This window comes from Pteropus vampyrus, unplaced genomic scaffold (assembly GCF_000151845.1).
Source record: "Pteropus vampyrus isolate Shadow unplaced genomic scaffold, Pvam_2.0 Scaffold144, whole genome shotgun sequence".
Classification (NCBI taxonomy): Eukaryota; Metazoa; Chordata; class Mammalia; order Chiroptera; family Pteropodidae; genus Pteropus; species Pteropus vampyrus.
Genome location: NW_011888925.1, coordinates 2,445,892 through 2,464,410, shown reverse-complemented (window position 1 = coordinate 2,464,410; position 18,519 = coordinate 2,445,892). Strand labels below are relative to the sequence as shown.

The 18,519-nt window shown below is 61.3% G+C and overlaps 1 protein-coding gene across 2 annotated transcripts in view; it reads left to right on the top strand.

Annotated features, from left to right (window-relative positions):
- The first annotated feature begins 559 nt into the window (after window positions 1-559).
- Window positions 560-18,519, top strand: part of ATG2A (autophagy related 2A) — a 43,891-nt gene continuing 25,931 nt past the window's right edge. Inside the window, exons 1-39 of one of the 2 annotated variants that reach the window (XM_023535710.1) lie at window positions 560-884; window positions 2,947-3,109; window positions 3,206-3,358; window positions 3,513-3,615; window positions 3,996-4,131; window positions 4,270-4,368; window positions 4,672-4,768; window positions 4,857-5,021; window positions 5,123-5,263; window positions 5,796-6,033; window positions 6,117-6,261; window positions 6,349-6,441; window positions 6,879-7,037; window positions 7,142-7,385; window positions 7,657-7,753; window positions 7,889-8,048; window positions 8,691-8,833; window positions 8,921-9,060; window positions 9,172-9,332; window positions 9,755-9,905; window positions 10,043-10,242; window positions 10,321-10,401; window positions 10,542-10,648; window positions 10,736-10,828; window positions 11,766-11,836; window positions 12,072-12,148; window positions 12,641-12,805; window positions 12,953-13,079; window positions 13,165-13,379; window positions 13,937-14,145; window positions 14,399-14,534; window positions 15,857-16,063; window positions 16,336-16,437; window positions 16,526-16,610; window positions 16,699-16,828; window positions 16,910-16,982; window positions 17,192-17,274; window positions 17,496-17,617; window positions 17,765-17,919. In XM_023535710.1, coding sequence (XP_023391478.1) covers window positions 714-884; window positions 2,947-3,109; window positions 3,206-3,358; window positions 3,513-3,615; window positions 3,996-4,131; window positions 4,270-4,368; window positions 4,672-4,768; window positions 4,857-5,021; window positions 5,123-5,263; window positions 5,796-6,033; window positions 6,117-6,261; window positions 6,349-6,441; window positions 6,879-7,037; window positions 7,142-7,385; window positions 7,657-7,753; window positions 7,889-8,048; window positions 8,691-8,833; window positions 8,921-9,060; window positions 9,172-9,332; window positions 9,755-9,905; window positions 10,043-10,242; window positions 10,321-10,401; window positions 10,542-10,648; window positions 10,736-10,828; window positions 11,766-11,836; window positions 12,072-12,148; window positions 12,641-12,805; window positions 12,953-13,079; window positions 13,165-13,379; window positions 13,937-14,145; window positions 14,399-14,534; window positions 15,857-16,063; window positions 16,336-16,437; window positions 16,526-16,610; window positions 16,699-16,828; window positions 16,910-16,982; window positions 17,192-17,274; window positions 17,496-17,617; window positions 17,765-17,919 — 5,397 coding nt within the window. In that variant the 5' untranslated portion in view covers window positions 560-713. Of the gene's footprint in view, window positions 885-2,946; window positions 3,110-3,205; window positions 3,359-3,512; window positions 3,616-3,995; window positions 4,132-4,269; window positions 4,369-4,671; window positions 4,769-4,856; window positions 5,022-5,122; window positions 5,264-5,795; window positions 6,034-6,116; window positions 6,262-6,348; window positions 6,442-6,878; window positions 7,038-7,141; window positions 7,386-7,656; window positions 7,754-7,888; window positions 8,049-8,690; window positions 8,834-8,920; window positions 9,061-9,171; window positions 9,333-9,754; window positions 9,906-10,042; window positions 10,243-10,320; window positions 10,402-10,541; window positions 10,649-10,735; window positions 10,829-11,765; window positions 11,837-12,071; window positions 12,149-12,640; window positions 12,812-12,952; window positions 13,080-13,164; window positions 13,380-13,936; window positions 14,146-14,398; window positions 14,535-15,856; window positions 16,064-16,335; window positions 16,438-16,525; window positions 16,611-16,698; window positions 16,829-16,909; window positions 16,983-17,191; window positions 17,275-17,495; window positions 17,618-17,764; window positions 17,920-18,519 lie in introns of both variants that reach the window. The other variant, XM_023535709.1, reaches the window with a different exon arrangement.

Here is an 18,519-nt window from a genome sequence, read left to right as displayed (position 1 = left end):
GGAGACAAGGAAAGGTCAGTAAATCTGCCAAGCTTTCCAGATGAGGAGTGGAAAAAAAAAAAAAGACCTTGGCGATGCACTCACAGCAACCTTTATAAATCTGTTTTCTTATCCGTAAAATGGTGACAATAAGCTCTACCTTAGACGATTGTTGTGAGGGTTGAAAGAGATAAAAGATGGTAAAGCGTTTTGTAAAATGTAAATGTTTATTCGCTTCTTTCTACAGATGCGTGCTGGGGCTCACATACCGACTTTATTCCTCTGGGGAGCTTTCTACGAAGTTTTGTGAGACACTGTCCCTTTAAGTCTTCTCCAACTACTTCAAGTAATTGGACGAGTCAGCACATGCGCATTCTTTTGCGGGGCTAGCCCCTCAAGCAACAGCCTTTCCAGAGCCTCTAGAAGAGAGGTTAAAGGTCCTCCCACACAGAATTTATACGCAAGCGTAAATCAAGACTGGGAGCACTATATCATGCAGAGAGCCCGGTCCCTTTTTCGTGCCTGAAGGCTCCGCCCCCTTGGCCAATCAGTAGGGCTCGCCCTTTGCAGTGGCCAATGGCAGTGAGCGTAGGGGCGTGGCTGAGCGCCGGGGGGCGCGGCCTGGAGCTGAGAGAAGCGGCGAGGCGAGCCGGGGGCTCTAGTGAACCGCGCAGCCGGGCGGGGATCGCCGGCGGGCGGCGAGCGGAGGCGGCCCGGGCCCGGCGGTCTCCGAGATGTCACGATGGCTGTGGCCATGGTCGAAATGTGTGAAAGAGCGGGTCTGCCGCTACTTGCTGCACCACTACTTGGGTCACTTCTTCCAGGAGCACCTCAGCCTGGACCAGCTCAGCCTCGATCTGTACAAGGGCAGCGTTGCCCTGCGGGATATCCACCTGGAGATCTGGGTGAGGAACCGGGCCAGAGTCCGAACCGGGAAGGGGGCGGCGGCGCGGGGCCACAGCGACCTGAGGCTCCCGGCGAAAGGGTCGGGCCAAGGGACCAGATACCGGGCGTGTTGAGGCCGTGGATGTCCGACCCTTTCCTGGAGTCAGAGGGACCCGGCTGATCGCCTCCAGAGCCAGAAGCTGCCTCCACTTCATAGGAAGAGAAACTGAGGCTGGGGAGGGGGGTGACACTTGTCTGGAGAATGCCAGAATAAGCTCATTGAGTTTGGGGCCTGAGTTGAGGAGCGTGGCACGGAGGGGCTAAGGAGAGGGTGAGGAGGGAACAGAAACTAGGGGGTTCCAGTAGGACCAGGCCAGGGCAGTTATAGGGTTCTGGTCATGCAGCTGGTCAGGCAAGGCTGGTAGGGGTCCGGAACCCTGGTGAGGGCACCTGTGGGAAAGGTGTCCTGACCTCCTGACCCTCTGATCTTGGGCCCAGTGGGTGGTGTTCGCCTCCGGATGTGGATGTCAACAACCGCGTCAGCACCCGTGTTGATCAACACCTAGTGTGGCTGCTGCTGCTTACTTCCTGCTTTTGGGAGAGTGGGATGAACCAAACGGGCAGTTTGGGGAGGGACCTGAGATCATCCCCACCTGGAGAGAAGCCCTGCGGGAAGGGCTGAGAGGTCTGGCTTCAGGCAGGGAGAAGTTGGGGGAGATGCTGAGAAGGCCGAGTGAAGTGAGGTCTAGATCAGACCTGTGGCTGGGGGCGGTGAGGGGTGGTGACTCACAGCCCAGCTGACCTGGAAAGTTGCAAAGGAGCCACCAATTAGGGGCAGCAGCCCAGGGCTGGCACTGGGTCAACCCTCTAGTCCAAAGCAACAAGGGTGGGCATGGGGGCAGGGGCTTCTCAGTTTTCTGGCTGAGCAGACGGCGTGCCTGGCCTCAGTGCAATCTGGGCAGGAAAAATTAGGCATTAGGGGTAGGCCAGACCTTCCTGAGCAAAGGCGAGGTAAGGGGAGACCCCTGAGCCCAGAATTGGGGTCACCTCCTAGGAGTAGCCTCTTGCCTGTGAACTCCAGTGCAGGAAGCCTTTTCAGCCCTTTAGGCTGCTGCTTCTTACTTCCAGTCCCAGGAAACGTTCCCACCCCTCCCTGACCTGTTCTCCTGTTGGGATTGAATTGGCTCCTAGTTAGGCTGCTTTGGAATGGCCTCCAGGGAGGAGCGGGGCCCTGGTGGGATGCAGGTGCTTTTCCAATAGCCCCCCCACCTCCCAACTGCTCAGTCTCTACCTCAAGGACCCCAGAAGAAGCTGAGCGCCTCAGGATCCTGGGATGAAATGAAGAGAGAGGACTGGGTCCCTGTACACTGTAGACCAGTCCCTTCTCCTCTCTAGGCCTCAGTTTCCCTGTCTGTGGATCTCTGGGTGAGGAATTTGGACTTGATCTCTGTGAACCTTCTAGTTCTGCCATGTGTTTGTTTATTCATGGATCCAACAAGTGTTTACTGAAGCCCTGTCTGGGTGGCGCCACACAGAGCTCCTGTGGTCACATGGAGAAAGGTGGGCTCCTACCCTCAAGGAGCTCCTAGGATGGTGGGGGTGATCTCCCCCCATCTGTAACCGGAGGCTCAACCTTGTGCCTCAGAGAGAGGTACACAGCTACACCAAGTGTTTGGAGTTGGAGGGCTCCCCTCCGGCTCCGGCCGAGCCCCTGCCTGCCACTCCTGGACACTCGCCATGAACTCTGCTTGCCCAGAGTGAATGTCGGGTTCTGCTGCACCCTCTGCCGGGCCTTTGCGTGTGCTGTTCGCGTGCCTGGAACACGCCACCTTCCATCTCCTACACCTGGCTTCCTCCTCTTCATCCTTCAGCTCTCTGTTCCTCTGTCCTGAAAGACTGGGCACATTTGAATGATGCAGTGATGGGGTCAGCCGAGTGTAGTGAGCAGCATGAGCAAAGGTTGGATCAGGGAGCGCGAGGATACTCTCCAAGGTGGAGCACACAGACGAGGGGTGCAGCAGCCAGGGAGAGAGCTGGGTTTGGAGTTTCCCAGAGCCAGCTTTGTCCCCTCCCTGCTCACAGTCTGTGAACGAGGTGCTGGAGTCCATGGATTCGCCACTGGAGCTAGTGGAAGGCTTTGTGGGTTCCATCGAGGTGGCCGTGCCCTGGGCCGCGCTGCTCACCGACCATTGCACCGTGCGTGTGTCAGGCCTCCAGCTCACCCTGCAGCCCCGCCAGGGCCCAGGTAAGGACAGGGTAAGGCTGCGGTGGGGGAGAGCGGGCCTGGGCACCCAGGAGCTGACTGGGCCTGCCTACCCCGAGACCTTCTTCCCGCCCACAGGGCCGGGGACTGCCGACTCACAGACCTGGACCTCATGCATGACCACGAGCCTGCAGCTGGCTCAGGAGTGCCTGCGGGATGGGTTGCCTGAGCCCTCTGAGCCACCGCAGCCCCTGGAGGGCCTGGAGATGTTTGCCCAGACCATCGAGACTGGTACACAGACCCCTCCTGGCCACTCTGCCCCCCACCCCTCTGGGGGCCACAGGACAGGGGCCCTAGGCAGCGGCGTGGTCACTCTTTTGCCCTGCTGGGGAATCCGCCTGTCCTTGCATCTCTGCCTGACCTGAGACCCCTCCTCACCTCTCAGTGCTACGAAGGATCAAGGTGACCTTCCTGGACACTGTTGTGAGGGTGGAGCACTCTCCGGGTGACGGGGAGCACGGCGTGGCAGTGGAAATCCATGTGCAGAGGTAGGGGCAGGCCGGGCAGGCCAGGCTGACTTGAGAGAGAGGGGGAATGAGGGGCAGTCACATGGCCCTAGCACTGCCCTACTCCCAGCCCAGACTCCTGGGAAGTAGCAGGGCAGCGGCCACAGCAAGGAGGAGGCGGGCTGTGTTGTGGGCCTAGAGTAGTGTCCAGGGACCAGGGTGCAGACTTGGAGTGGCAGGGGACCCCAAGGATTAGGTCACATGCTGAGGGTCTGAGGAACAAGGGCTGGCTCTGGAGGTCCAGGCTGGCCCAGCTATGACGGGGCAGGTCCCTGACCCCAGACCTGGAGAACGGACTGCTATGTGGGGAGAGGGCTCCAGGCCTGCGAGGCCAGGGCAAGGGCTGACCTTCCACTCCCCAGACTAGAATACTGTGACGAGGCAGTGCGGGACCCAAGCCAGGCGCCCCCCGTGGATGTGCACCAGCCTCCTGCCTTCCTGCACAAGCTGCTGCAGCTGGCGGGCGTCCGCCTGCGCTTCGAAGAGCTCCCTCCACAGGTGGGCTGATGCTGATCCCCACAGTCACTTCTAACCCCTGCCCTGTCTGGCCCTTGACCCCTCTGCCCCACTCCGTCCCTGACCATCTCCGACGGCATCTTCTTGACCCCCGTCCTCCTGTATCTTCTCGCCTCCCAGGAAGACCCCCCAGAGCCCCCCTTGCAGATCGGCAGTTGCTCGGGGTATATGGAGCTGACAGTGAAGCTGAAGCAGAACGAGGCCTTCCCGGGCCCCAAGGTGGGTCTGCGGGCCCCTGGGCCCCTGGGGAGCAGGGGAGTGTGCCTTCCCAGAGTCCTCAGCAATGCTCATCTTCCTGGGATAAAGCGGGGTCGTCGAGTAGGGGAAATTACTGCCTTCTTAGCAAGTGGAGAAACTGAGGCTTAGAGAGGTCAAGTTGTAGCTAAAGTCACACAGCTGGTTGGTGAGAGGGCTTAACTTGGCAACTAGCATCTTACTTCTTCAGGGCGACGGCAGGTGGGTAGTGGCTCCCAGGGTCCCGGTGGCAGGTATAGGCTCCATGGTTGCCCCCTCTCCTCCCAGCTGGAAGTGGCTGGACAGCTGGGCTCCCTGCACCTACTCCTGACCCCACGGCAGCTCCAGCAGCTTCAGGAACTGCTCAGTGCCATGAGCCTTTCAGGTGAGGCCTCTACGTGGTCCAGTGGGTAGGATGGCTGGGGAGGGGCCGGCCAGGCAACACTGACACAAGGAAATATCCTCCCCCATAGACTCCAAGGGCTTGATCGACAAGCTGAACAAGAGCCGCCCACTAGGTGCTGAAGACCTGTGGCTGATTGAGCAGGACCTGAACCAGCAGCTGCAGGCAGGGGCTGTGGCTGAACCTACCAGCCCAGACTCCCTTACCAACCCCCTCGTCAACCTGGACAGCACTGGTGAGCGCGGGGCCAGATCCGGAGGTTGGCGGTGTGGCTCATGTGTGTGCAACAGTTGGGGCTGAGCCCGGCTATCCCTGACCCCCGCCCCTGGCCCACAGACCTCTTCTTCTCCATGGCGGGCCTCACGAGCAGTGTGGCCTCAGGCGTCTCTGAGCTCTCTCTGTCGGATGTAGACCTGGGCTCGTCTGTGCACAGTGACAGGAACCCCCGCCGGCTCTCTGTCCAGGGCCACCCCGCTGGTGAGTGCTTGGGGACCAGGAAGAACTGGAAGGGGCCTTGGTGCTGGTGTCATGTCATGGGTACATGGGAGGCCTCCAGCGACACCTAGAGGTCCACCGTGGGTGACTTGGTTCCCTGGGGAGGCTGGCGATGCAATGGAGAGAGCCCGGGTTTCAGAGTTAGTGATCTTGGGTGAGCACTTCAGTTCCCCAAGACTCGATTTTCCTTTCTATTAAATGGGAGGAATAGGTTCTGACCTTCCCGGGCTGTGTGTTTTAATTGATGCTTATTGAGAGCTTGTATCTCAGGTACTGGGCTGAGTGCTTTGTCTCCTCCAATACTTCCGCCTCCCTTGAGGGTTGAATTGACCCTGGGCTCAGTGCCTGGCATAACAAAGCTCTGCGTCACTCCCGCCTGGCCAAGCCTCCTACCAGAGTCACAGTCCAGCTGGGCTAGGGCTTCTCCCAGCCCCCAGCCTCGTGTCTGACCATCACCCTACCTAGGGTGCCCGTGAGCTCTGGAGAGCCTCTGGTGAAGCCTTTGTCCCCTTAGGAAAGACGGCCCCCACGCCCCTCCCGGACACCTTACGTCCTGACTCTCTGCTGAAGATGACCTTGGGGGGCATGACCCTGACCTTGCTTCAGACATCTGCCCCATCTTCCGGACCGCCTGACCTCACCACCCACTTTTTTGCTGAGTTTGATGCTGCCAAGGATGGGCCCTTCGGCTCTCGTGACTTCCACCATCTCCGACCGCGCTTCCAGAGGGCCTGTCCCTGTAGCCATGTCCGGTACAAGCCCAAGGCGGAGGCCTGAGGAGAGACCCGCTGAGTCTGCCAAACCCCTCATCTCATGCCCAGCTTCTTCCCCGCAGGCTCACGGGTGCGGCCGTGCAGCTGTCCTGGGAGCTGCGGACAGGCAGGGGCCGATGGACTACCAGCTCGGAAGTACGCTTCGGGCTGCTCGAGGTGCTGGAGTGTCTGTGGCCCAGGGGCGCGTCAGAGCCTGAGTACACAGAGGTGAGGGCCAAGGTTGGGTGCGTGCAGTCAGGGCCTCGGGTGGGTGTGGGGGCTCAGGCTGACCCTCTCACCTGTGTCCTATCCCAGATCCTGAGCTTCCCCAGCAGCCTGGGCTCCCAGGCCTCAGCTCGTCCCTGTGCCCACCTGCGCCTCACACAGACCCTGCGCCGCGTACCCAAGGTAACCCACCCCACTCTAGGCCTGAGGGCCCTTGGCTACTTCCCAAGGGGTGTGTTGACACCACCCCTTCTACCCCAGCCTCCCTTGGTGCCTCCCCTATCCCCCCTCCAGCCTGTGCTCCAAGCAGAGCCTGCCTCCCATCTGGGGACTGTTGAACATGTCTGGGCCCATACAGGCTGCTGTCTTAGCCTGGTTGCCCTTCCTGGGTTCATCATGGCCTCCCCCGCTGGCCATGGGCTGGAAGTAGCATGTATCAGATGGCTTTTATTAAACAATCATGGCCATCTGCCTTGGGCAGGGTGGCGAGGGTCTCCTGGTCCCCTGCCCAAGCTTTTCTCACCACTACCCAGGAGGGTTCTGTGTGCTCGTTCTGCCCTTTCCATCCTTCCCTGACTTCCCACCAAAGTCCTCACTGACCTGAACACTCGCATCCTTAGAGCCGGTCCCGGCGCCCAGCTACCTGCCATTGCCACTCAGAACTGGCCCTGGACCTGGCTGACTTCCAGGCAGACGTGGAGCTGGGGGCCCTGGACCGGCTCACTGCCCTGCTGCGCCTGGCCACCGTACCCCCTCCCGAGCCACCCTCCGGCTTGCTGGTAAGACGCCTGGCCAGGGCTGGGAGTGAGGCACAGGTCCTCTGGCTCGTGATCACAGTGGCAGGGGCCCTGGCCACAGCTGTGACCCCCACACCCTCCCGCAGATGGAGCCCCCACCAGCTGCCGAGCAGCAGACAGTGGTACAGCTGTCGGCACCCCAGGCCACACTGCGGCTGCTCTTCCCCATTGCTGACCTGAGGCCTGAGCGAGACCCCTGGGCCGGCAGGGCTGTGCGGGCCGAGCAGCTGCGGCTGGAGCTGAGTGAGCCCCAGTTCAAGTCAGAATTGAGCAGCGGGCCTGGTCCCCCAGCCCCTACCCGCCTGGAACTTACCTGCTCCGACCTACATGGTGAGAGCCCCCAGAAGGTAGCACCTGGGGACTAGGCCTCTGGGAGAGGTGGTCTTGGGGCTGGGTGGGTCCCAGTGAGGCAGACCCGGGCCCAGGCCTCACCAGCTCTGAGCAATGGGCAAAGTGGATTCTTTATCCCTGGGTTGACACAGACCGTGGGCACAAGGGAGGGTGCAGCTCTAAATGGCAAAGGACGGACTCCACCTGGCAGTTGGGAAGAAGTGGGGAAGGGCAGCAGTGACCACCCCCACCCCTCCCCGATCCTCTCCAGGCACCTACGAAGATGGAGAAAAGCCACCCGTCCCCTGCCTGCGGGTCTCCAAAGCCCTGGATCCCAGGAGCCCTGGGCGCAGACACTTCCTGCCCCAGTAAGTGGGGCTCTGGAAAGGGCAAACAGGAGGGGAGGGCTTTGCTACCGAAGGCATTAGGAGGCCACTTGGAGGCCACTTGGGACCAGGGGCTGGGGGCCCCTGCAGGCCAGTGACAGGCCTGTGCCCTGGCAGGGTAGTGGTGACTCTGAACCCCCAGAGCAGCAGCACACAGTGGGAGGTGGCACCAGAGAAGGGAGAGGATCTGGAGCTGTCGGTCGAGAGTCCGTGCGAACTGCGGGAGCCGGAGCCCTCACCCTTCTCCTCTAAGAGGACCATGTACGAGACGGAGGAGGTGAGGCCTGGGACCCGTGGGTCTGTGGAAGCCCCTTGGTGGCTGTGGGCCGTGCGTAAAGGACTACTTGGGGCACCAGGTAACATGACCCAGCACCAGCGAGAATTTCGTCCCTCCCATCTCGTGTCGATGGGGAATCGGGAGCGCCCCAGGTCATGGGGCCCAGGAATGAGGGCACTGGCCAGGGCAGGCCCCGTGGGCCAGCTGTTTGCTGGCAGTATATATTTGGGCCTTGGGATCCTCTTCTCTGAAGGTGATGAGAGTTGAGTAAGAGGCAGTTGAGGGCCTGGCCTCTGGGCCGAACACTCTGGTTTGAATCCAGGCTCTGCTACTTAATGGCCATGTCATCTCAGGTTGTTGCCTAATTTCTTGGAGAATTACATACAGATGAGTTTTCTCTGGAAAGTGGGCATGGTAACCTGTCTCATAGGCCTGTCACGAGGACGAAGGAGTTGATATATACGAGGCCCTCGGAGCAGGGTTGGCATGTGGTCAGTGCTTCACACAAACTCGCTGTCATGCAGCCTGGCCGAGAAGTGCTCATATGAATGAATGATAGGAGGCCGGAATGCGGACCCAAGCCAGCAGCAGGTCCCAGCATCTCTCAGTAGCCTTTCCCTACCCGCCCCCCACCCCATCTAGATGGTGATTCCTGGAGACCCTGAAGAGATGAGGACCTTCCAGAGCCGGGCTCTGGCACTGTCACGCTGCAGCCTGGAGGTGGTCCTGCCCAGTGCCCACATCTTCCTGCCCAGCAAGGAGGTCTACGAGAGCCTCTACAACAGGTAGCAATGCGGGCGGGCTATTGGCGGGGTGGCAAGGGGCGGGCTCGGCCTCCCTCCTGCCACTATTTACCCATCCGCCTGTCTTAGGATCAACAACGGCCTGCTCTTGTGGGAGCCCGCGGACCTGCTTCCCGCCGCCCCCACTGCTGCTCAGCCTTCTGGCTTCCCAGGCCCCTCAGGCTTCTGGCATGACAACTTCAAGATGTGCAAGTCAGCTTTTAAGCTGGGTAGGAGGAGCACCCGGCAGGGTCCCAGGGCCCCGGAGCCCCCAGAGCTGGGCAGGGCTGGGGCAGCCGTCCCAGATCTGCTTCCCACGCGGCTCCTTGATCTCACCCCAGACTCAGATTCGGACGATGAGGATGCGCGCTTCTTCTCAGTGGGGGCGTCAAGTGCCCCCCAGGCCCCCGCCCACGAGTCCCCGAGCCCTCACTCCCAGAGTACCTTCTCTACACTGGTGACGGTGCTGAAGGGTCGGATCACGGCCCTCTGTGAGACTAAGGTGAGGGGAGCCGGGGGAGGCGAGCCCCTGCCTTCAGAGCCCCCACAGCAGAACAAGACTAGGGCGGGCTGTGCCAAGTAGGGAATGTGGGGAACAGTCCCCCGAGTGTGGCCCATCCAGCCAGCAGCACCCACCTGCCACCCCACCCATCCCATCACACCCTGTCAGCCACTTCCTAGCACCTGCTGTGTGTAAGCAGCCTGAAATGGGCTGCTGACAGTCCGAAATGGGCACCGTCTTTTGCTAAGAGGCAGACAGGACAGGGGCGACTGTCCCTTCTGATAAAAGAGACAAGCGTGACCCCAGGGCTCCAGCAGAGTCTGGATAAACGCTGGGGCTGATCCTAGTCAGGCTAGTGTTTCTGCGGGCATGGAGACTGCTGGGTGCAGCTGGTGAGGCCAAGCCACATGCTCTGTCTGCAGGACGAGGGTGGGAAGCAGCTGGAAGCCATGCACGGGGAGTTGGTGTTGGACGTGGAGCAAGGCACCATCTTCAGTGTCTCCCAGTACCGAGGCCAGCCGGGACTCGGCTACTTTTGCCTGGAGGCTGAAAAGGCAACACTCTACCACCGAGGTGTGAGGGCTGGGGGCCAGTCACTGAGGGGTCTCCAGGGTCCATGGACGGGGGCTGGGGCTTTTTGGAGGGACACGGGCCTGGCTGGAGTGGGTGGTCAGCTGGCTTGGCAGGGGGCTCACCAGATGCCTCCTCAGCGGCCATGGATGACTACCTGCTGCCCAGTCACCTGGAGCTGCCCAGCTTTGCTCCTCCAGCCCAGCTGGTCCCAACCATCTACCCATCAGAGGAAGGAATGACAGAGCGGGGAGCCTCGGGACGCAAGGGCCAAGGCCAGAGCTCACACATGCTGTCCACCGCTGTGCGCATCCACCTGGACCCCCATAAGAATGTCAAGGTATAGCCACGCCTGCTTCTGCCCACCCCCTTGGCCCGGGTGACTGCCTGCCTGGTGCTAACTGCGTCCCACCCCCAGGAGTTCCTAGTGACACTACGGCTGCATAGAGCCACCCTGCGCCACTACATAACTCTACCAGAACAGAGCTGGCACTCCCAGGTGAGTGAAGGTGGCACGGGTAGGCAGATCGCTAGGCTGGGAGGAGGCCAAGGCCAGCGGCATGGGTTGGGCTGGGCTGGGTCGGGAGGTTAGAGGAAGGAAGAAGCGCCTTATCCTCACCACCTCTCCCGCCCCCGAAGCTGCTGGAGTTCTTAGACGTGCTGGATGACCCCGTACTGGGCTACCTGCCCCCGACGGTCATTACTATCCTACACACACACCTGCTTTCCTGCGCTGTGGACTACAGGTACCCAGGCTGGGCAGGCCGGGGTCAGGGCAGGGAGAAAGGCTTTCCCATGTAAGGAGCCTGCCCCAGCCTTATTATGACTCCCAGGCCCCTGTACCTCCCTGTGCGTGTCCTCGTCACTGCCGAGACCTTCACCCTCTCCAGTAACATCATCATGGACACCTCCACCTTCCTGCTTAGGTATGCAGCCCCCTCCCCTCACGTCCATCCCACCCAAGCTGGGCTGCAGCTGCCACCCCTCCAGGGTCCCACCTGCCTGTGTGTCCCCCTCAGGCTACTCTCTGAGCCTTTCTGTACATTTCCGGTGATGAAGCTTCTCTCACAATTGGTTCCTCCTTCCTGGAGGGCAGTCAGACTTCAGAATCAGAGCCATGCGAGCCTGTGATCTCTGACCTGATGATCCCACTTCTGGTGGTTGTCTTAGCATAAGGGATTAGACAGGTGGAACATAATGCCTCTGTAGTACAATTTATAATACTCAGAACTTGCAAATAATCCAAATGCCCCCAAATTATAACCTGAGTCAGTAAACATGGAAACATGGCCCACCCAACCTTTGAAGTCAGAGTCGAAACACATCAAAAAATATGGGGAAATGCTATAGTACAGTGTTTGGTGAAAAAAGTAAGATATAAAACTACATATGTTTAAAACAAAGACTCGCGAAGAGGTATTTATGTACGTCTCTGTTTGCCTTTATAGAAAAGACTGGAAGGAGATGGATATAAAATTTAGGGTTAGGGATTATGATTAGGAATCATTTCTCTTTTTTTATTGCCATGTTTTAAAATATCTTAAAGGAGCCTGTGTTATGTTGCCATTAAAGTAAGGACTTTTTAGAACAGTGAATGCTGGAAGGGAAAATAGGACCCCTTCCTCCCAGGGCTGCTGTGAGGCCCAGGTGAGGCGGAGGAGCAGGAAGAACTTGCAAAACGGCAAACCCGGGCTTGCGGCCCCGTTTTCCCCATTGTACAGACAGGAACACCGAGGCCAGAGAGGGCCCAGGGCTAATGTCTTGTGGGGTTGGGACCTGCCGTGGGTGCCCCGCCCCTGCTGGCTCCCGTGCAGCTGCTGCCTGCAGCAGCTCCGGGCCCTTCTCAGCCCTGTTCCCTGCCAGGTTCATCCTCGACGACTCGGCCTTGTACCTGTCCGACAAGTGTGAAGCGGAGACCCTAGATCTGCGGCGAGGTGGGCAGGGCCCTGATCGGGCTCCCTCCCCTATGAGGGAGCACGGTCCCCGGCCACACCCAGCGCAGCCAACGTCCTCCTCCAGCTGCTGGCTGGGTTCTCAGCACCCACACGTGTGTGCGTGCACATGATGGCTGCACCCAGACAAATGGACGCTGGTTCTCCCCTCTGGTGGGGGGGGGTCCAGGGCTGGGTGTGAGGGAGCCATAGGAGTGTCTCCTGCTCTCTGCTTCAGATTATGTCTGTGTCTTGGATGTTGACCTCCTGGAGCTCGTGATCAAAACCTGGAAAGGGAGCACTGAGGGCAAACTGGTGAGTGTGGTTGTTGCCCAGGGTCCCTGGAGCCAGAGCAGAACAGGGGCCAGGGGAGCCTTCAGGGGACTCGCCCTTCCCCCATGCACCACCACCTTGCTGCTGCTGCCCGGGCTCAGGTCACGGTCACTGCCTGCCCTTGCCCTGCTGGGCTGCGGTTATTGGCCGTCTTGGGAAGAGCCAGGCCTACGTGGGTGACCCTTAGCCTGAGCCCTGCCACTAGAGAGCAACTGCGGCCAGGGTAAAAGCAGAGCCTCTGTAAAATGGAGGTCGCCAGCGCTGCCTGGCCGAGCCAAGGTCAGGGGCAAAGGAAAAGGGGCTCAAGGAGCCCTTTACTTGGGAGATAGCACTCTGCACTCAGCAGGGGTTGGCGGGGTTGGCGGGGTTGGCGGCGTTGGCGGGCAGGCTGACCACCCCAGAGAAGACGCAGCCGGTCCTACCTATACGTGGCCTGGGTGGAGCCGGGGCTGATGGCGTCCCCCGCCCCCGCAGAGCCAGCCGCTGTTTGAGCTGCGTTGCTCCAACAACGTGGTGCACATGCACACGTGCGCCGACTCCTGCGCCCTGCTGCTCAACCTGCTGCAGTACATAACGAGCGCAGGCGACTTGCACCCCCCGCCCCGGCCCCCCAGCCCCACGGAGATCGCCGGCCAGAAGGTACAGGTGAGGCCTGGCCGCGCAGGCTACCAGAGCTCTGCCCAGCTCCCTCCTGCCACGGCCCCCAGTGGCCTGGCCACAGGGGTGCCCTAGGGCCCGCCCCTCCCTCCTGTCACTCATTCACCACTCCTCCCCTGCCTGGCCCAGCTCTCCGAGAGCCCCGCCTCCATGCCCTCATGCCCCCCAGTGGAGACCGCCCTCATCAACCAGCGGGACCTGACCGACGCCCTCCTGGACACGGAGCGCAGCCTGCGGGAGCTGGCCCAGCCTTCAGGTGAGGTGGGGGGGCTTGGGGGCCAGCAGACACCATCAGCACTCACATCCCGAATCCCCACTAAACCAGCCTCTCTCTCTCACAGGTGGCCCCCTCCCTCAGGCCTCGCCCGTGTCGGTCTACCTATTCCCAGGTGAACGGAGTGGGACCCAGCCTCCCTCGCCCCCTGTTGGGGCCCCTGATGGCAGCTTGGGGTCCTGCTCAGAGGCCAAGGAAGATGAAAAGGAAGAGGAGGGGGATGGAGACACTCTGGATAGTGACGAATTCTGCATCCTTGACGCTCCTGGCCTCGGCATCCCAGTATGTTGTGGGCAGGCTGGGCAGGGACAGGAAGTGGTGAGGGGGGTAGCTCAGTTTCTGGCTCTTCTGGAGTTCCTGCTGTGAGAGAGGTGGGAGGTGGTCTCTGTCTCGGGAGCTGGGGCCGGGAGGGTCTCTCTGGGGAGGCAGCCCTGACTCTGGGCTTTGAAGGAGCACGCGGGTTTCCAGAGGAAGCGAGACGGCATGGTGTCCTGGGCAGAGGGACTGGGACATCAGAGCAGGGAGGAAGAGGAGCAGGTGGTTAGTGGGAGTGGGGGGGTGAGGAGAACCATTTGGCTGCAAGGGTGCTGGCCCCCTGGCCCCCAAGTGCCAGTGAGAATGTGACATGCCAGCAAGAGTCATGTCCGAGGGAGACAGAGCTGACAGGAGCAAGAGGCACTCAGCACCCTCCTGCACAGAACACTCAGATGTAGGCTGTGGGGACAGTGACCCATGAGGGTCATCTTATGTCAAAAACAGGGAGATGCGAGGACGGGAAAACAGGGTGTGGACTGGGGACAGCGTCTGTGCCACATGTTCACTTGACCTTCTCCCTGCAGCCCCGCGATGGGGAGCCCGTGGTCACGCAGCTGCATCCAGGTCCCATCATTGTGCAGGATGGACACTTCTCACGGCCACTGGGCAGCACGGACCTGCTGCGGGCACCCGCCCACTTCCCAGTGCCCAGCACTCGTGTGGTGCTGCGTGAGGTCTCCCTTGTCTGGCACCTCTATGGGGGCCGAGACTTTGGCCCCCACCCAGGCCACCGGTGAGGAGGAGAGAGTGCAGGTGGCAGCTGTGGCAACGGGGCTCACCCACCCAGGAGATGGGGCCTGGGCTGGGGTCTAGCCCTGACCTTCGGCAGCTGGTAACCTTGAGCTTGGTCCTCGGTTCCTCCTCTCTTGCCCCATCCGCTTCCCAGGAGAAGATCTCCTGCCCCAGACTGAGAGGCGTGCTATGAGGGGAGGGTGCGAGGGAAGGGGATTTCCCTGAGTCAGCTTGTCTCCTGACCCTCTTCCCAGGGCAAGAGTTGGCCTCACGGGCCCCAGGGGGTCCCCTTCCCGCTGCTCTGGCCCCAACCGGCCCCAGAATTCCTGGCGTACACAGGGAGGCAGCGGGAGGCAGCACCACGTCCTTATGGAGATCCAGCTCAGCAAGGTGAGCTGGGGACACGGGTTGCAGAAGGCCAGCTGGGGTGGGGGACACAGCAGGCCTTCCCGTTCCTGCTGCTCGGCCAGCACTTCAGTGCATGGGAGCTTACTGCGGCCCTCGTGTTTATGGAATGGCTGCCGGGCGGCACACCAGGTACTGTTCTAGATGCTGGATGTGGCGACGAGCGAAGCAGACCGAAGCCCTGCCTTCCTGTCGCTTGTCTGGTCGTGGAGGGAGGCAAGGAAGATACATACAGAGTGTCAAATGTGCTAAATGCTCCAAGGAATTAGAACAGAGAGGGAAGGCGGGATGTGCTGGGAGGAACAGGAACGTCCTCATGAAAAGATGCCCTGTGCGCAAAGAGGAGGTGAGCCGGGAGGAGGTTTTCAGGCAGAGGAGGTAGTGAGAAGGCTGCAGGCTGGGAGCATCCCCGGCGTGTTCCAGGGGCAGCAAGGAGGCCAGCGAGACTGAGGCTGAGCAGGAAGAGGAGCAGGAGAAGTGGCCAGAGCTCCAAGTGGGACCAGGCTGCACAGGGCCCTGCAGACCAAGGCATGGTTTGGGTTTTCACTAGAATGAGATGCAGTCAGCATGAGACAGTGACCGTGCGGGGTGGCAGCAGCAGAGCGGGCGACAGTGGTCAGATTCTGGAGAGATTCTGATGTGGGAAGAACACAGGCGGGGCTGCCGAATGGGATGTGCGTGAGGTAGAGCGGGCCGGGCTGACCTGAGAAATGGTGCAGGTGGCGGTGGCACGTACTGAGTGAGCCGGCACAGACTCAGTCCTCAGCTCACCGGGCTGCTGTGCTGAGAACTCGGCAAGGGTGCCCCTCTGAGACCGGAAGGGACGGGGAGCCAGGGAAGATCCCTCCGGGTGTATGGGGAAGGGTCGGAGGGGACAAGCAAGGGGGCCATCCAGGGAGGAGGGAGGTGACGGCAGCTCCAAGACCAGGTGGCAGCTGTGGAGATAACAGAGGTGCAGAGGGATGTCAGAGACGTTTTGAGGAAACAAAACCAACAGCGCTGAGGATGGAGAGATGGGAGGGCGAGGGACAAATGAGGGTTCACGCTTGGGGCGACTGGGCAGACGGGAAGGCCGTGGCAGCGCGGCCAGGTGGATCCCGGGGAGGAGGTCGAGAGCTCTGTGTGACCATGTAGATTTGAATTGCCTGTGGGACGGCCATGCAAAGGTGTCCAGGCGGCAGCCAGGCACGGCTCTGAGATGGGGTTGCTGCCGGGAAGGGTGGCTGGAAGAGGAAGGGGCTGGGGCGAGCCCCGCCCTTCCTGTCTGGGCCCCGCCTCCCTGACTCAGGCCTCCGTCCACCCCAAAGGTGAGCTTCCAGCATGAGGTGTACCCAGTGGAGCCAGCCCCAGGCCCCGTGGCCCCAGGAGAGGAGCTGGAGGAGCAGCCGCTGTCCCGCCAGGTGTTCATCGTGCAGGAGCTTGAGATCCGCGACCGGCTCGCCTCGTCCCGGATCAACAAGTTCCTGTACCTGCACACCAGCGAGCGCATGCCGCGGCGCGCGCACTCCAACATGGTACGGGGGCGGTGCCGCCGGCCACCCGGTCAGAGGGGCAAGGTCACATCCCACGCACACCCTCACACGCACACACACCCCGGGGTCGTTGGTGAGCCCGTGGCCTGGTGCCGAAGGGCCGGGGAGGACGGAGGGGCTTGGGCCAGTTTAGCTGAGGGAACAGCCTGAGTAGGTTCAGGACTGACCAGACAAGAGGTTGAGGGTGGGAGGCTGGGACAGGGACCCAGGGCTCTAAGCCCAGCAGGTACCCAGAGCTTGCCTTCTGCCTTTAGCTTACCATCAAAGCTCTACACGTGGCCTCCACGACCAACCTGGGCGGGCCCGAGTGCTGTCTCCGAGTCTCACTGATGCCCCTACGGCTCAACGTGGACCAGGTGAGTGGACTGGGCCAGGGCAGGCCTCAGGCGAGCCGAGCAGCCTGAGCCCCCAAGCCGACCTGTACCCCGCACCTTCCCCCCACAGGATGCCCTGCTCTTCCTCAAGGACTTCTTCACCAGCCTGGCAGCCGGAATCAACCCCATGGTCCCAGCAGAGACCTCCACAGAGGGTGAGAGTCTGGGCCAGGGAGGGGAAGGTCTTGGCCTCCTGCCTCCCAGCCACCCCTGAGCCCATCTCGGGTCTGTCCCCATCCCCAGCTCACCCTGAGGCCCAAGTCCAGCCCAGCAGCCCCCAGGAAGGGCAGCCCGAGGCTGTAGAGACAAGTGGCATCCAGGAGGCTGCAGGCGGTGGACAAGGCCCGTCTGAGCAGCAGCCCATCTACTTCAGGTAGGGCCTCAGGCCCGGGGCCCTGGGCCAGGCTGCAGGGCCTAGGTCAGGGTCTAAGGGACCCCCTCTCCTCGCCCCCAGGGAGTTCCGCTTCACGTCTGAGGTGCCCATCTGGCTAGATTACCACGGCAAGCACGTCACCATGGACCAAGTGGTAAGTGGGGCCCTCAGACGGGCTGGCCCCATGGACCAGAGCCTATGGGCTCCCCGATCTGCTCAGGTGTGGCCTGGTCTATGGGGGCCAGGAGGCCAGGGCTTGTCTCTAGGCACCACCGGTGGCTGCGTTGGCCTCCAGTGGCTCCCAGGGGCTGAGCTGGTTCCTGTGCCCCATCATATAAACCCACATTCCCTCTCCTCCCCCAGGGGACGTTCGCCGGCCTCCTCATCGGCCTGGCCCAGCTCAACTGCTCTGAGCTGAAGCTGAAGCGGCTCTGCTGCCGGCACGGGTGAGCCCGTCGTGTGCTCCGGGCCCTGATCTTCCCTCCACTCTGTCCCTGGCTGGCTGCGAGGCCTTGGCCAAGACATCACCCCTCTGTGAAATGGGCGCAGGCATCCCTCTGCCCAGGGCTGGGTGGGGCCGTGGGGAGTGTTGGGGTGCCTCAGGTTCTCGTGGCCCTATGACGCCTCAGCGTGTGGCTCCACCCCACCTCTCTTTTCCTCATCCCAGGCTCCTGGGTGTGGACAAGGTGCTAGGCTATGCTCTCAATGAGTGGCTGCAGGACATCCGCAAGAACCAGCTGCCTGGCCTGTTGGGGGGCGTGGGCCCCATGCACTCAGTTGTCCAGCTCTGTGAGTGTCTGACTTTGGGGGCCCTTGAAACTGCCCATTCTCTAGGGCAGCCTAGAAGCCACCATTGGGAATAGGTGGGAGAGGTCCTAAAGCAGGGTGGTGGGGGCAGAGCAGCCTTGGGCACCTCTCACAACCCCGTTCCCTCAGTCCAAGGGTTCCGGGACCTGCTATGGCTGCCCATCGAGCAGTACAGGAAGGATGGGCGCCTCATGCGGGGGCTGCAGCGGGGAGCCGCATCCTTTGGCTCATCCACGGCCTCTGCTGCCCTGGAACTCAGCAACCGGCTGGTGCAGGCCATCCAGGTAAGGGGGGGCCCGGCGTCCAGCCGTCAGGGGCAGGGCAGGACAGGGCCGGTCTGCCATGGCACCCCATGCCGTCCCCAAAGCTCTACTGAGGGCATGTAGTCTGAATGTACGGAACATTTTATCAAGAAAGTCACTGAGAGGAAAGGCCAAGTGGCTGCCCTGGGGTGCACAGGGGCTCCCTTGCAAAGGGTGAGTGCCCCCAGGCTTTACTGGGTCCCCGCCCATGGCCCTGTCTTGAAGAGGAGGGAGGGTCTTTGTTTACAGACGAGGAAACTGAGGCTAAGATGGGCCCTGGTTCATTCAGGCCCTGATCTCTGCCAGGCCCAGGCAGACCCCCAGGGAGTTGTCCTGCAGTGGGGTGATGGGATGGGCGGGTGTTTGTGGGTGGTTATAGCTGGTGTGGAGCGAGCGTGCAGACTCGTGAGGAACACAGTACTTTCTGGGCCCTGCAAGCTCAGCCCCATGGAGGCAGGTGTAGGTCTCTAGGGAGGAGGCAGGAGGGCTAAGCAGGCATCTGAGGGCCCCCCAAGGGTGTTAAGCTGGGGTGAGGCACCGCCAGGTGAGGAGGTTGGGTGGGAGGGAATGCCGCTGGGTGAG